Genomic DNA, 13,684 nt, shown 5'->3' with positions numbered 1-13,684 from the left:
GCGGGCCCGGGCCGAGCACCGAGGCTCCAGAAGCATTAGTGTTGGTCCATTGGACTAGATCCCCCTCCCCAGCCCCAGCGCAGCGATGAAGAAACCATATGGTGTCCAGGGGGGTTGTGCTGCAGTTTTCCAGATGAGTTACGCTCCTGGCACGGCTTCCTCTTCCTGAGGCCCGGCGCGGGCTGACGTGGAGGCTGCTCCACTTCCTCCAAAGGGGGAGCATCACATCACAAGTGCTTGAAAACACTGTCTGTGATCTCAGCGTCGATACACTCAGTGCACCTTGTTTTTCAGGGTCAAGGTCTATATAGATCCGCACATTTTTATGTTCCTCAAAACATAGTTTTTTTTTTTTTTTTTTTTTTTTTTTTGCGGTACGTGGGCCTCTCACTGTTGTGGCCTCTCCCCTTGCGGAGCACAGGCTCCGGACGCACAGGCTCAGCGGCCATGGCTCATGGGCCTAGCCGCTCGGCGGCATGTGGGATCTTCCCGGACTGGGGCATGAACCCGTGTCCCCTGCATCGGCAGGCGAACTCTCAACCACTGCGCCAGCAGGGAAGCCCAAAACATAGTATTTTGTGAAGACTCTCTTATGTTTCACAGTTGTGTTTATAATTTTTAGGGGCTTCCTTGTTGCTAATGGCTTGGTTTTACTATTTTTAAGCATTTTCCCTATTGTTGGGTTAATAGCACGTTTCCAGTGTTGGTGATTGTGCTGTGACATATCCTCTCTACCTCTTGTTGGAAAATTTCCTTTGGATAAATTCCCAGCTGTGGGATAAGTTCAAGGACCAGGACAGTTTTTTTTAATTTTTGAAAATGGTAAAATATACATAATATAAGATTCATCATTTTAAAGGAATTGTGGTAAAATACGTGCAACATGCAGTTCACCATTTTAATCATTTTTGCGTGCACAGTTCGGCAATTAAGCACCTTACGTGTACATTGTACCTTAAGTATGTTTACACCACCACCCGTCTCCAGAACTTTCTCGTCCTCCCAAACTGAAGCTCTGTCCCGTTAAACACGGACTCCCCCCCAGCCCTGGCCCCCAGCCTTGTCCTTTCTGTCTCTGAAGGTTTGACCACTCTTTGTAGGGGCGTCAGATCGGCATTTGTAGGGGCGGAGTGTATTTAGAACAAGGGAAGCTTTTTGAGACCGGATCAGCGATGGGTCTTTCTTCCCCTTCGGCAGGTGATTTAGAAAGTGCCCCAGTGCTGAGAACTTCTGCGGCGAACGGTTGCTTCTACGAGTTTGAGTGGTACACGGCGGCGGCCTGCGTGCTGTCCAGGACCGAGGGGGACAACTGCACCGTCTTCGACTCCCAGGCAGGTGTGTGTCCGAGCGCCTTGTGGGGCAGGCTCTCCTGCACCTGCTTAGCTTGTTTTTGTTTTGTTCTTAACATTTTCTATGAGTGTTTCAGAGATAATCTGTGTTAGAATTATATTAATACTGTTTGACCAAAACTCCGGAAATCTGGTGTTTCAGGCTTATCTGAGATAATGAAAAACCTGTCATATTCAAAGTCGAGGTAGGTTTGCTGATCGCAAAACCTGAGGAGCACAGGAAGTAAATCATGTTTGAAAAGGCTTTTCGCATGAATTTCTGGCCAGGAAACCCAGCACCGTTGACTTTTCATGGCCGTTGGTCGTCCCGCTTTGAACACACTGGTTGTTCATTCACCCAGGAGTTCCGGGCTCTGACTCGGGTCTTCGGTGAATGCAGCAGAAGGGGCGTGGTGATGGGGGACCCGTCTCCAAGGGGAAAGTGTTGGTGACAGTGGTCCTGGTAGCTCCCGTCCCAGCCGTTGGGCAGGCCTGGCCACGAGCTTCTCCTGGAGGCCGGGAGCTGAGGGGGCTCTGCTTCACTGTGGTCTCACTGACCTGGGATGGTCTTGATTCTTTTTTAGGGTTTTCTTTTGACTTGTCGCCTCTCACAAAGAAGAATGGTGCCTACAAAGTTGAGACGGAGAAGTACGAGTTTTACATCAACGTGTGTGGTGCGGTGTCCGTGGGCTCCTGCCAGCTGGACTCGGGAGCCTGTCAGGTGTCAAAAAGGCAAGTAACTGTTCCCAGTTTCCTGTCTTTCGTTAGGTATCTTGTGCTCACAGGTGTTTTATTCTGGAGTAGGTGTGTTGTCTGCTGACATCTTTGCTTTATGGTGAGTGTGTGAACTCTGGGAAGACCTGGACTGGAAACCGGAGGATGCTGCCGGGAGCTTTCGTCTCCCAGGGAAGGAGCAGGACAGCAGTGGATTCGTGCAGTGCCTCCCTTCTGTGTAGTCGGCACTTCGCAGTTGTTGGATGGGTTTATGTACACGCTTCTCCCTTCAGTGTGTTCGTCCAGGGAGTTGTGCCTTAAGCCAGCCGCGCTGAGCGTGGATTTGGGTCCGGTGTGGGGTGGGTTTGCCCTCGCACCGCTGCTGCGCTGAGATCCTAACTGCCGTCCCGGCACTGCCACCCCCTACGCTGTCCCCGGCGCTTTCTTCAGCATCGCGACATCACAGAGCTTCTGGTCTTGGTATCTTTCCTGAGAAACGTTGTTTATTTGTTTTAGTGGTGGGAATTCTTGGAACTTGGGACGCAGTAATGCTAAGCTTTCATATTATGACGGGATGATCCAGCTGAATTACAAAGATGGCACGCCCTACAATAATGAAAGGCACACGCCAAGAGCCACGCTGCTCACCTTTCTCTGTGATCGAGACGCTGGAGTGGGTCTCCCTGAATATCAGGTAGGAATTATGCTGTGTGTGTGCACATGTGTGTGCCCGTGTGTGTGTCTGCAGAGCGACAGGCAAGGAGGGAGAGAACGTCAGTCTTGTAAAGGCAGGGGAAGAGAAAAAAGTGGTCAAGACAGGGCTTGTGACTTTTCTGGAGCGAGACAAGATTCTGTTGTAGGTGACGTAGGAGCTGGGATGGTCCTTGGGGATAAACCATCAAGTTGTCTGGCTCCTCAGGACTTACACAGGAGCCTGTCCTGGGAACTTTATTTAAAAGGAGAGCTATTATTAGTCTGGTTTCCTGGGCAAATCGTCATCTCGTATGATTTTAATTAATCCTTTTAGATTTGCCAGAGGACACGGGCAGTATTCATTTTCTGAGCTGTTGCTTCAGTGGGCTGTACACCTCAGTCACAGCCCATGACACTGTTGGTTTTGGGTACAAAACACACAAAAGCATCAAAACCATCCCTTATTCCCGTTTAACAGAGGATAGATTTCCATCTTAATTTATTGCTGGGCAATCTTTTTTTTAATAAAATGAGAGGGATGGGCAAAGTAAATTAACTTTCCTGTGGTTTTTATTTAGAAAAAAGTGCCCCGTCTTTTTAGAAATGCTGGCTTTGTGTAATGATTACTCTTTTCTGCCACCCCTCCCATGTCTGTCCTTGTCCTGAGATTAGGAAGAAGATAACTCTACCTACAACTTCCGGTGGTACAGCAGTTACGCCTGCCCGGTGGAGCCCCTGGAGTGTGTGGTGACTGACCCCTCCACGATGGAGCAGTACGACCTCTCTAGGTGAGGCATGTCAGCCTGCCCTTGGCCGGGCCCCAGTCCAGAAAGCGCTGACTGAGGTCGATTAGACCCTGCTGGTGAGCATGTAACTCAGCCGATGATAGGGGATCAGGTTAGCTCTAGGTACAGGACCAAGGTGGGAGCTTGAAGCAGAAGGAATTCTGCTAATGGTCCTGTAGCCTGTGCGAGATCAACCAGTCTTCGCCCAGCAAAACCTCAGTCTTCACTGCATCATTTAAAGCAATGCCTGTTGGTGCAGAGGTGTGGGGCCAGTTCCAGGTGTGCCGGGGGCTGCATTTAGTGAGTTCGAGAACACAGGTGTGCCGGCTTTGGTAGTTTGGTGGGCGGGGCACGTTTCCTTCAGTATTTCTCTAACTGCTTAGAAGTGGATCGTAGGACCGAAACCTGTCAGCTTGAAAAGCATGCATTTCCCTTTGAAATTTCAGGCTAGCAAAATCCGAGGGTGGTCATGGAGGAAACTGGTATGCCCTGGACAATGCCGGGGCACACAGCACGTGGAGGAAGTACTACATAAATGTGTGTCGACCTCTGAACCCAGTGCCGGGCTGCGATCGGTACGCGTCCGCCTGCCAGATGAAGTACCAAAACGACCAAGTGAGTCTGCCGTCCCCTCCTGAGCCCAGGACTTGGTGGTGGAGGGGGCTGTTTTGGGACTCTCAGATCTAAGCAGGCCTGGCTGCTGACGAGAAGCCCTCTGAGTGGGAGAGGGGCCTCGGGGTGAATTCCCCTGCCCCCTACAGATGTGATCCTATTCGAGTCATGGTTCAGATTTAAAATTTTAAAAAGCCTGGGTGTCGGGGAACCTCCTGTGCTCCCAGTACTCGGCAGAGGAAGTGTCTTTGAGTGAGCAGCAGACATCTGTAAAGCATAGTTTTTGCTTCCCAAAGCTCTTACTTCTGGACTAATTAGGGGGCCACCTGCTCGGTAGAGCTGCTGTGGATGAACTAGATCCGAGTGTTAGCTCTCGCCAGGGTGCGAGTTGCACTTTGTCATCCGATGGAATGCAGCTACTGCTGGAGCTTTGGTATGTTTCCCTGGGCTCCGTGTACACGGTGCATCTTAAAATAAAGATGAATGTGTGCTTCTTTAAAAATAGCATGCCGGGAATGTACTTTGCTGGCTTCTGTTACACGGCAGCTTGGAGGTGTTTTAAGGGAAGCTGGCGAGCGCTCTCTGGTGGTTCAGAGTGAGCACCCCGTGGTGTGTACACGTGTACGTACGCGCGCGTGCTCTTTGTCGGAGCAACGGCCTCGAAGGACAGTCAGTCCTCGTTATTCTCAGATTCTGTATCTGCGAAGTTGTCTACTTGCTCGTGTTTATTTGTAACTCCAAATCAGTACCGGGTGCTTTCACAGTCTTCCGTGGACATGTGCAGAGGGGCCTGACGTGGCTCTGCGTTCTCGTCTCAGCTCTCCTACCCAGACGGCCAGAGGGTGGAGACACGGGGGGTGGGCAGTGCGGTGTCAGAAGCTCCTGGCCAGGTGGGCGGGGTTTGAGTCCTTCCTCTGATGCCCGTTAGTGGGGTGGCCTTGGATAAGTCACTTAGCATGTCTGAACCTCGTTTTCTCTTTTGTAAAATAAAGAAAATAGAATCTACCAGGATCTTGAGTATTCAGGATCACAGTCTGTGTGACATAAGTGTACATATAGGTACTTCCAGTCGTCCCTTTTGGTGCGTGGGGTGAGGATTGGTTCCAGGATCTCGGCAGATACCAACAGCTAAGGATGCCCAAGACCTTTATGTACAGTGTCGCAGTATTTGCACATCACCTACACACAGCCTCACCTTTAAGTTCCCTCTAGGTTACTTACAATACTTAACACAGTGTAAATGCTACGTTAGTAGATGCTGGTGGCAAATTTAAGTTTTGTTTTTCCTGGAACTTCTTTCCCCTGAATATTTTCGATCTGAAGTTGGTTGAACCTGCAGAGGTAGAGCCTGTGGATATGGAGGGCTGACTGTGTTTCCCCTCTGTGTACGAACGGTGGTTCAGTATTCACTAATTCAGCATTTGTAGCGAGTTTATAGAACACAACTACTGTGAGTAATGAGAATCCACTGTGTTAGTAACGAGGAAATCAGTTGTTTTCTCTTCAGAAGGAAACATAACGGACACGCATGTTTGCAGGGTTCATTTTCTGAAACCGTCTCCATCAGCAACTTGGGGATGGCGAAGACGGGCCCCATGGTGGAGGACAGCGGCAGCCTCCTCCTGGAGTACGTGAATGGCTCAGCCTGTACCACCAGCGATGGGAGACGGACCACCTACACCACCAGGATCCACCTCGTCTGTTCCAGGGGCAGCCTGGTAAGGAAGGCGCTGCTTGTCACCCATGACCTTGGTTGCTTTGGGTGTCTCTTCACAGGGACAAAGGTTGATCTTAATTCTGCTTCAGGCCAGCATGTGATACAAACTCAAGGAGGCAAGGAGCATGGTGATGGTGCTTGTGTGGCTGTCCTTTCTCAAATTTAAGCCTGATCTCTTACTGCTGGTTTGTGACGTACACTGTATGGTCTTCTGTAGACTTGAGTTCTTTCTCTGAGTGGTACAGATGCCGCCCTGCCTGTTAGTCCCTGTGAGTTGGTGATCTGAAGATCACGGCTGCAGAATAGGTCTTAGAGACGGTTCAGTCCAAACAGCAGACTTCATAGAGGAGACTGAGGCTGGGTGCAACTCAGGCCAGTGGGTGAACACGGAGGGAGGTGTGTGTGATACGTCAGAAAAGCAGGAATGAAAACTCAAGGCTGGGAAATGGAGGAGGTGATGGAGATTGCATTTGGGCCCGAGTTCCTCGGCCAGGGCAGAACAGAAGAGAAAACTCCAAATAAAAATGCCCCGGGGTCATTGGGAATAGTCCCCATTGGTTTTTTAAAAACAATGTGGTGGAAGATGTATAACATAAGATTTACCGTTTTAGCTGTTTTTAGATGTACAGTCGAGTGGCATTAAGTACATTTACAGTTCTGGGCACGCATCACTGGTGTCCATTTCCAGAACTTTGTTATTCTGAACTTAATTTTTTTTTTTTTTTTAACCTGGAGCTTTACATTTATACCTGGGTCACGTGTGTTTTTGAATCATCGCCAGACTCTTCGATGAACACTGAGTGGGAATAAGAAAGAGCTCATGTTTATTATCAAACAGATTCTTTCCAAGGGCCGGTTCCACTTTTTAAGGGTCTGCTACAGCGTCCTCTCACTTCGTAGACAAGAACCCGGCCCGGTGTGTCCACGCCTCTCCGCAGGCAGGGGGCCTCAGTCACTTACATACTAGGCGTCCTGCAGACGCCAAGTTTTCTCTGTCCTTTGCCAGCACACGAGTTTTTCCCAAGAGATAATGTCTCTAGAGCTTAAGGTCACTCTGATAAGGGAAGGAAAATGTTAGCTGGCTGAGCACAGCCTGAGTTGTGCAAGGAAAGTGTCGCATAACTGAGCTGTAAACACACACTCCGATAAGCCAGAGTCGGCTTCCCGATTTCTGCTCTCCGTCCCAGGAAGGAATGCTGGCTGCCCAGCCCGGCCCTCGCCTCCTGCTGGGCACGTCCGGGTGTCCCTTCCCTGGGCCTCATCCCGCTCCGCTTCCTCTCTCTGGTGTCTCGTTGCCACAGAGATAGTGGACAGTTCCAGGAAGTTCTCTCGGACCCTTATTTTTTTTCAGCTTTCCTGTGACATCCTATTTGGACAGTGCTGTTCAGTTTTCAGAGCGATTGTACGTTGTTAACTGTATCCCTCAGCAGTGCTGCAGGGGGTGGCGCATTTCACGGGCCCAGGAAGCACTGAATGAGGGTCGTGTCCCGGGGAGTTCCACAGTCCCAGGACTTTCCACAGCCGCGTGGTGAGGCAGAGGGATGGGTGTGTGTTTAGTTCACTGTTGGTGATGCTGCGGCTGAGAGGGTGGGGACTTCAGATCAGAGGGTGCTCGGTGGGTGAGGCGTGCGGGGCAGCCTAGCATCTCCTTCACCTGTGCGTCTGGGCGGGCGTCTCACCTCCTCTGTGCCTCCATTTGCTCATCTGTACACAGAGGGCAGGTAGAGGTTGTCCTGAGGCTCAGTTGAGGACTGCTCATCACACCTGTTGTTGAAAACACACCCAGGAAAGTGCCCAGATGGTCAGTGACTCACGGCGGGATGAGCACACCCGTGTACCTAGACCCACGGCTGCAGATAGAGCCCGAAAGCCTCCCTGTGCCCCTTCCCGGTCCGTTCCCCCGCCCCGTGCCGATCCCGCGCCCCATAGGTCGGTCTCGCCTGCGTCTGCGCTTGCGTGGCTGTGATCACGTACACCGGCACCTTGGGCTCTGCCTCTTGTTCCGCATCTGGGTGTAGAACGGTTTTCAGAAGCGTGGACTGGACTCAGACCTAGGTTTGGATCCCAGTTCCCACTGACTCCTGGCGTGACCTCAGGTGAATTTCCCAGCGTCCGAGCGTAAGAGAGAACATCGCCTCAGTAGGAATGCTGAGGACGTTGAGCTACAATTAGAGACGTCACGTGCAGCACCTGGCCTAGCGCTGTCCCGTGATAGTCCATACATTTTAGCTCTTGTTATTTATCAGCCATGCATTCTTTTGGTTAGAGCGAGTTCCATTTTCTCATATTGACTTTTATCCCGGATTTGTCCTTTCAGAACACGCATCCCATATTTTCTCTCAGCTGGGAGTGTGTGGTCAGCTTCCTGTGGAACACGGAGGCTGCCTGTCCTGTCCAAGTAACGACAGACACAGACCAGGTACGGGTGCGGTCCCGGGCCTCTGGCCATTCCCACCCGGGTGTCCCGGCTCTGCACCCCTCCCCTTGTGCTTCTTAATCCCTTACAGTGTCTGCCTTTCCTCCGCCTCGACAGCAGGCATCTGGAAGTCATCCCGCGTGCCTCTCCCTCAGCCCCGGCTCCCAGTCCTGGGATGAGAACCAGGGCCTCCAGCTTCCCTCTGGGTTCCTTCCTTTCTCTCCACATCGCTGTCCCGTCAGCGTGGCGGTGGCTCTGGGTTCTCCGTCACCGCAGAGATGGGTGCTTAAATATCACGACCATGCCTAAAATGTGCCCCATCGTCTGTCGGACATAGCCCGTGTGGTTTAACGTGATGTTTAAGGTTTTAATGCCCTGCTTCCAGCCGCATCCCCGCTTCAGCCCCGCGCCTGCTGCAGCGCCGGGCTCACGCCGCGCTTCGGCCTTGGCATGCGCGCCTGCCCTCGGTGAACCCCTGCCTGCAGAACGGGGCAGCCGGCTGCTCCGAGATGTGTTCTCTGCCCTCCCGGGGTGCACCTTGTGTTCACAGCACGGGGTGTTTTTCTTTATGATGGGACGGATTTCCCTCCCTTTTCAGGGCTCCATCAGGCAGCAGAGCCCAGGCTCACCCAGATGAATGTTCCCGGCGCAGGGTCCCGGGCTTGTGGGACGCAGGGAGGGTGGGAGTCGGGGCCCGCCGCCCTGGCCCGCCGGCAGTGTTTTCTGAGGCTGTGGCCACTGCTCCATTCTCTGCATATGGCGGGTGGGGTGGAAAAAAGACACGAGGCGGTGGGGGAAGAGGGGGGCTCGTTATCCCTTTTAGAAAAGGGGAAGAGACAGGTAATTATTTGTGGGTCTCTTACGGTTCCTCACTTTTCTTTGGGGGTCAGCAGCGGTCTTGTTCAGGTAAATGAAGCAGTCTTAGGAGCTCAGATGAGGTCAGCATCTCTGAGCTGGTGTCCCACTTGGAGCGCTTCAGATGCGGTATTGGAAGGGGCCGTGAGCTCTCCCAGGGCTGCTTCTCGGACAGGGTTTAGCGTCAGTGCAGTCCACGCGGGGCAGGCTTTGGAGCTGCTCTGTCTTTGCCATGTTCTCATGGACCAGGTTTGAATGTGCCTCTTTGCCTCTTTTGTTCCTGCAGGCCTGCTCCATCAGGGACCCCAACAGTGGGTATGTGTTTGATCTGAACCCACTAAACAGTTCCCAAGGATATGTGGTCTCGGGCATCGGGAAGACTTTTGTGGTAAGGCTTGTGTGATGACTTCCGACTTGCCTTGGAAGGATGGGAGGATGTGTGGAAGTCACCTGCAGCTGGCTGCAGGGGAGGCAGGTGCCCTCAGGAATTGCCCAGGGCCCTGTGATGGCAGCTTTTACCCAGGAAGAGATGAGAAAACCCAGACTGAAGGGGAAATGAGGTGAAGCCGTCGCCCCATCCTGTTATGCTGCAGATGTGAGGTTGTCACTCTGTAGAAGATAGGCTGTTCCTAACGTGTGGCCATGCGTCTGGAGTGGTGGTCCCAGGCCAGCAGCGTGGGCATCGCCTGGGAGCTTGCAGGAGGTGCAGTGTCTTGTGGGTGGGGCCCAGCAGCCTGGGTTTTTTGTTTGTTTGTTTAAAATTTATTTATTTATTTATTTATGGCTGCGTTGGATCTTAGTTGCTGCGCATGGACTTTCTCTAGTTGTTACTCCGTTGCGGTGCGCGGGCTTCTCATCGCGGTGGCTTCTCTTGTTGCACAGCACAGGCTCTAGAACACAGGCTCAGTAGTTGGGGCGCACGGGCTTAGTTGCTCCAAGCCACGTGGGATCTCCCTGGGCCAGGGCTTGAACCCGTGTCCCCCTCATTGGCAGGCAGATTCTTAACCACTGCGCCAACAGCAAAGCCCCAGCAGTCTGTTTTGACAAGGCCCCACGTGGCTCTGATGCCCATTGGGGTTTCAGAGCCACTGGTCAAGTGGAAGTGATATTCCCCTATAAGAGGGAGACGACCGATGGCAGTGCTCTGGGATCTTCTGACGGCACTTCCTTCATGGGCGGCCCTGACAGGGTGTCTGGAGCGGTGAGGAGGAAAATCTCCACTTAATGCTGTTCTGTTGTAAACTAAGCGCTGCTAGACAGGGAGAAAGCTTTTTAAAAACCTTCATTTAGGTTTAACAACTTCTAGCAAAATCCACAGTGGAAGAAGAGAATACCCTTTGAAAGCAGGAAGCTGGGGTGAGAATGTCATAGCACTTTGATGCAAAGGGGACTTTGTAGGCACAGCGCATGCGGGAGGGCCTGCGGATTGTTCCAGAGCCAGAAGGCACCTGACAGGGCTCGTCACTCAGCAGCACGGTGGCTTGCAGCCCTCCCTCTCCCCACCCCCTCTCAGAAGCTGCTGCTCTGGAGTTCGGCTTGTACCAGGTTATCACAGGTGACAGTATATTTGGCTGTCGGTGTGAGTGTGAGAAGCAGACAGGACCTTTGCTGAGCCCCACAGGGAGCATGTCGGAAGAGGAGAGTCCCATAGAGGACATGCCAGAGGCGGCGAGCCCAGGGAGAACGTGCCAGCAAAGAGGAGCTCTGTAGCGGACATACGGGAAGAGGTGGCCCCGTAGACAGTGTGCTCGAAGCTGTGCCCGTGCAGTAGCAGGGGCGGGAGGCAGCAGGTGCACAGTTGCGGACAGCAGGGACAGACTGTGGACGATGCAAGCGGAAGTGGAGTTGATTAGTGGGTGTCTAGGCTCCTGGGAGTCAGGACACAGCCCTTGTGCTGCCAGAAGGGCTCAGGACGCCACCACCCAACCAGCCGGCTGCTTGGCACTGTTCCCTTATCACCCGGCCCTGCCGGGCTCAGCTGCCCCTACTTCTGTGACCACGCAGCCCACGTGGCTGCAGGGCACCTGCCTGGGTGTAGTCTTAAGTGGCCATTTCGAGCATATCCTGCTTCCTTATATCAACTACTGGATTTAAATCGAATGGTATCGACAGCTTTAAGAAATACAGGGGTATCCCATTATATCTACTTTTAATTAATGTGACTTCAACCATATGTGCTTTTCCTCATGTAACCAAAAATACTGGCTACTTAGAGTCCCTCTCTTATACATGCTGCATTGTTACGTGCAATGTGTCTCACGCATTTAGAGATACGGGGCTGTATAAATAAAGCCTTACAGGCAATTTATGGGCATTGCCGTTTGGACTTTGATTTTTGCTTTATGGACCAGCTTCAGGGTTTAATTGCCCAGGCACGCAAAGTTGGTCATTTGCCTCATAAGGAACAAATGCAATTGTTTGGATAACAAGCAGGCAACCCTGTTTGGCTGGGCGGGGCTTGAGTTGTTCGGGGTTATGTTCGCGGTGAGTCACGTGGCCTGAGTCGGTGTGTGGTTCTCGCTGTCTGGCCTGCAGTTTAACGTGTGCGGCGCGATGCCCGTCTGTGGCACCTTGGATGGAAAGCCAGCTTCCGGCTGTGAGGCAGAGACCGAGACGGAAGAGCTGAAGAATCTGAAGCCAGGAAGGCTGGTGGGACTGGAGAAGAGCCTCCAGCTGTCCACCGAGGGCTTTATAACTCTGACCTACACGGGGCTTCCTTCCCACCCCAGAGGTGAGCTCACATCCCTGTGTTTGCAGCTAACCGGTGTCCTGGGGGTTCCGTGACTGTAAACCTTTCAGAGTGTAACGGGAGTGCCTGTAGACTCTGAGTCCTGGCCACCCTCCCCGCCTCTGAGCCCCACGTGCCCAGCCTCTGGTGTGTTCTCCCAGCCGCCTGAGTGCATCCCGCGGCCGGAGGGGTCCCGGCCACTAGGTTCTGCTGTGCCCGCCACCAGGTGTCCTCCACCTGCACCTCCAGCGGCTCCTCTGATAGGAGTGTGTTCGCTTGGCCTTTTGTGCTGTTTTTCAGGTATTAAAGAAGCGGTGGGTGAAGGTAACAGAAGTTACTTTGCTTTTTCCTAAATTTCTTTCTTTCCGCCAACCCCTCCGCTCAGTCTTGATTGTATCTTCAAATACAGTTTTGCATCTCCAGTGGGTTCACGTTTCTACTGCTTACTGCAGCTGTGACTGTCAACTGAAAGCTGCCGTTTTTGGTGTCATAAGGTGCAAGGCCGAGTCTGAGGGCCTCGGGAGGACGGTGGTGGTGGAGTCACAGCTACCGTCGTGAATGCCCGCCGTGTGTGCCCCCGTGTGGAGTGCTGTGTGCGCTTAGCGGGTTGGTTCTCCGCCAACCCCGTGCATCTCATTTGCGCTCACACCCTCTGCTTAGCCATCTTCTTGCTTCACAGGTGACGAAGGCCCCGGAAGGCCCTGTGTCCTGGGCAGAGCCAGGGCTGGCAGCCAGGTCTCTCGATCCTCATCCTGGCTCTGCCGACTAACACGTTTCTGTGTTGCGTTGAGGCTCGGAGGCCCACAGAGGCGCAGCCACGTCACACACACAGCCAGTGAGCAGCAGGGCGGAGGTTGGAACCCACGCCTTCTGGCTTGTGAACCTGTGCTCTGTGCACCACACCGGCATGGACTCAGGAGGGGGCAGTCATGTGATGTGCGGGGCGGAAAACATGAGGGGCGTCTGAGTCGACGTCAGAGGAACTTAGTATCCAGGAGGGAGTGGGGACGGCTCTGCCCTCCTGCACCCGTGGCAGTGTGCGGTCACTGGCTACTTTTGTGCATCGCGCTCAGGCTGACGGGTCCATGAACACGCTGGGAAGAGAACTCTTAGGGCATCGAAGGAATGAGTTCAGGATTCCTGTGAAGGGGATTGAAGAACTGGGGTCTTCTTCAGGGACAGAAAACATGGGGCCTGGGGTCTGCTATCACCTCCTGGAAGAGTTGTCCTAGAAAGGGAATTGATCTTGTTCTGTATCATTTGTTGGGGAGGGTTTGGACCACAGACCGAGATAATTTTAGTTGGTTAGAGGAGAACTTAGTAGAGCCGGGGGAGTGGTAATCCTTTGCTTTACAGATGGAAAGCTCTTCAACTCTTGGTCAAAACAGTCAGGTGCTCACTCACTTCAGTATCCAAAAAGCAGCGTGCTTCATTCTGGCTTATAATTCTGCTCTCCAGTTCCAGAGTGCTGTTTAAAAATGAAATAGATTAGGCATTTATGTATAATTTTTTTTTTTGGCCCTAATCGTGTGGCTGACAGCCGCTGACACTTACTCTGCTGGGTTTGAATCCAGGCGCTGGCAACCCCAAGGGCGTAGCACATGTATAACCAGCCCTTTTTTTTTTTTAACATCTTTATTGGAGTATAATTGCTTTACAATGGTGTGTTAGTTTCTGCTTTATAACAAAGTGAATCAGTTATACATATACGTATGTTCCCATATCCCCTCCCTCTTGCATCTCCCTCCCTCCCCACCTCCCTATCCCACCCCTCTAGGCGGTCACAAAGCACTGAGCTGATCTCCCTGTGCCGTCCGGCTGCTTCCCACTAGCTAT

General features: G+C 52.6%; 1 protein-coding gene across 1 annotated transcript in view; it reads left to right on the top strand.

The window, feature by feature from the left end:
- IGF2R (insulin like growth factor 2 receptor) overlaps nucleotides 1–13,684 on the top strand; it is a 108,103-nt gene that overhangs the window by 53,996 nt on the left and 40,423 nt on the right. The window contains exons 14-22 of the mRNA XM_065889079.1: nucleotides 1,198–1,335; nucleotides 1,913–2,060; nucleotides 2,559–2,736; nucleotides 3,408–3,523; nucleotides 3,967–4,135; nucleotides 5,671–5,850; nucleotides 8,167–8,268; nucleotides 9,407–9,508; nucleotides 11,656–11,851. Coding sequence (XP_065745151.1) covers nucleotides 1,198–1,335; nucleotides 1,913–2,060; nucleotides 2,559–2,736; nucleotides 3,408–3,523; nucleotides 3,967–4,135; nucleotides 5,671–5,850; nucleotides 8,167–8,268; nucleotides 9,407–9,508; nucleotides 11,656–11,851 — 1,329 coding nt within the window. The remainder of the gene's footprint in view (nucleotides 1–1,197; nucleotides 1,336–1,912; nucleotides 2,061–2,558; nucleotides 2,737–3,407; nucleotides 3,524–3,966; nucleotides 4,136–5,670; nucleotides 5,851–8,166; nucleotides 8,269–9,406; nucleotides 9,509–11,655; nucleotides 11,852–13,684) is intronic.

This window comes from Phocoena phocoena, chromosome 12, assembly GCF_963924675.1.
Source record: "Phocoena phocoena chromosome 12, mPhoPho1.1, whole genome shotgun sequence".
NCBI lineage: Eukaryota > Metazoa > Chordata > Mammalia > Artiodactyla > Phocoenidae > Phocoena > Phocoena phocoena.
Note: the sequence above shows the minus strand (reverse complement) of the source record. Positions and strands in the feature narration are given on the sequence as shown.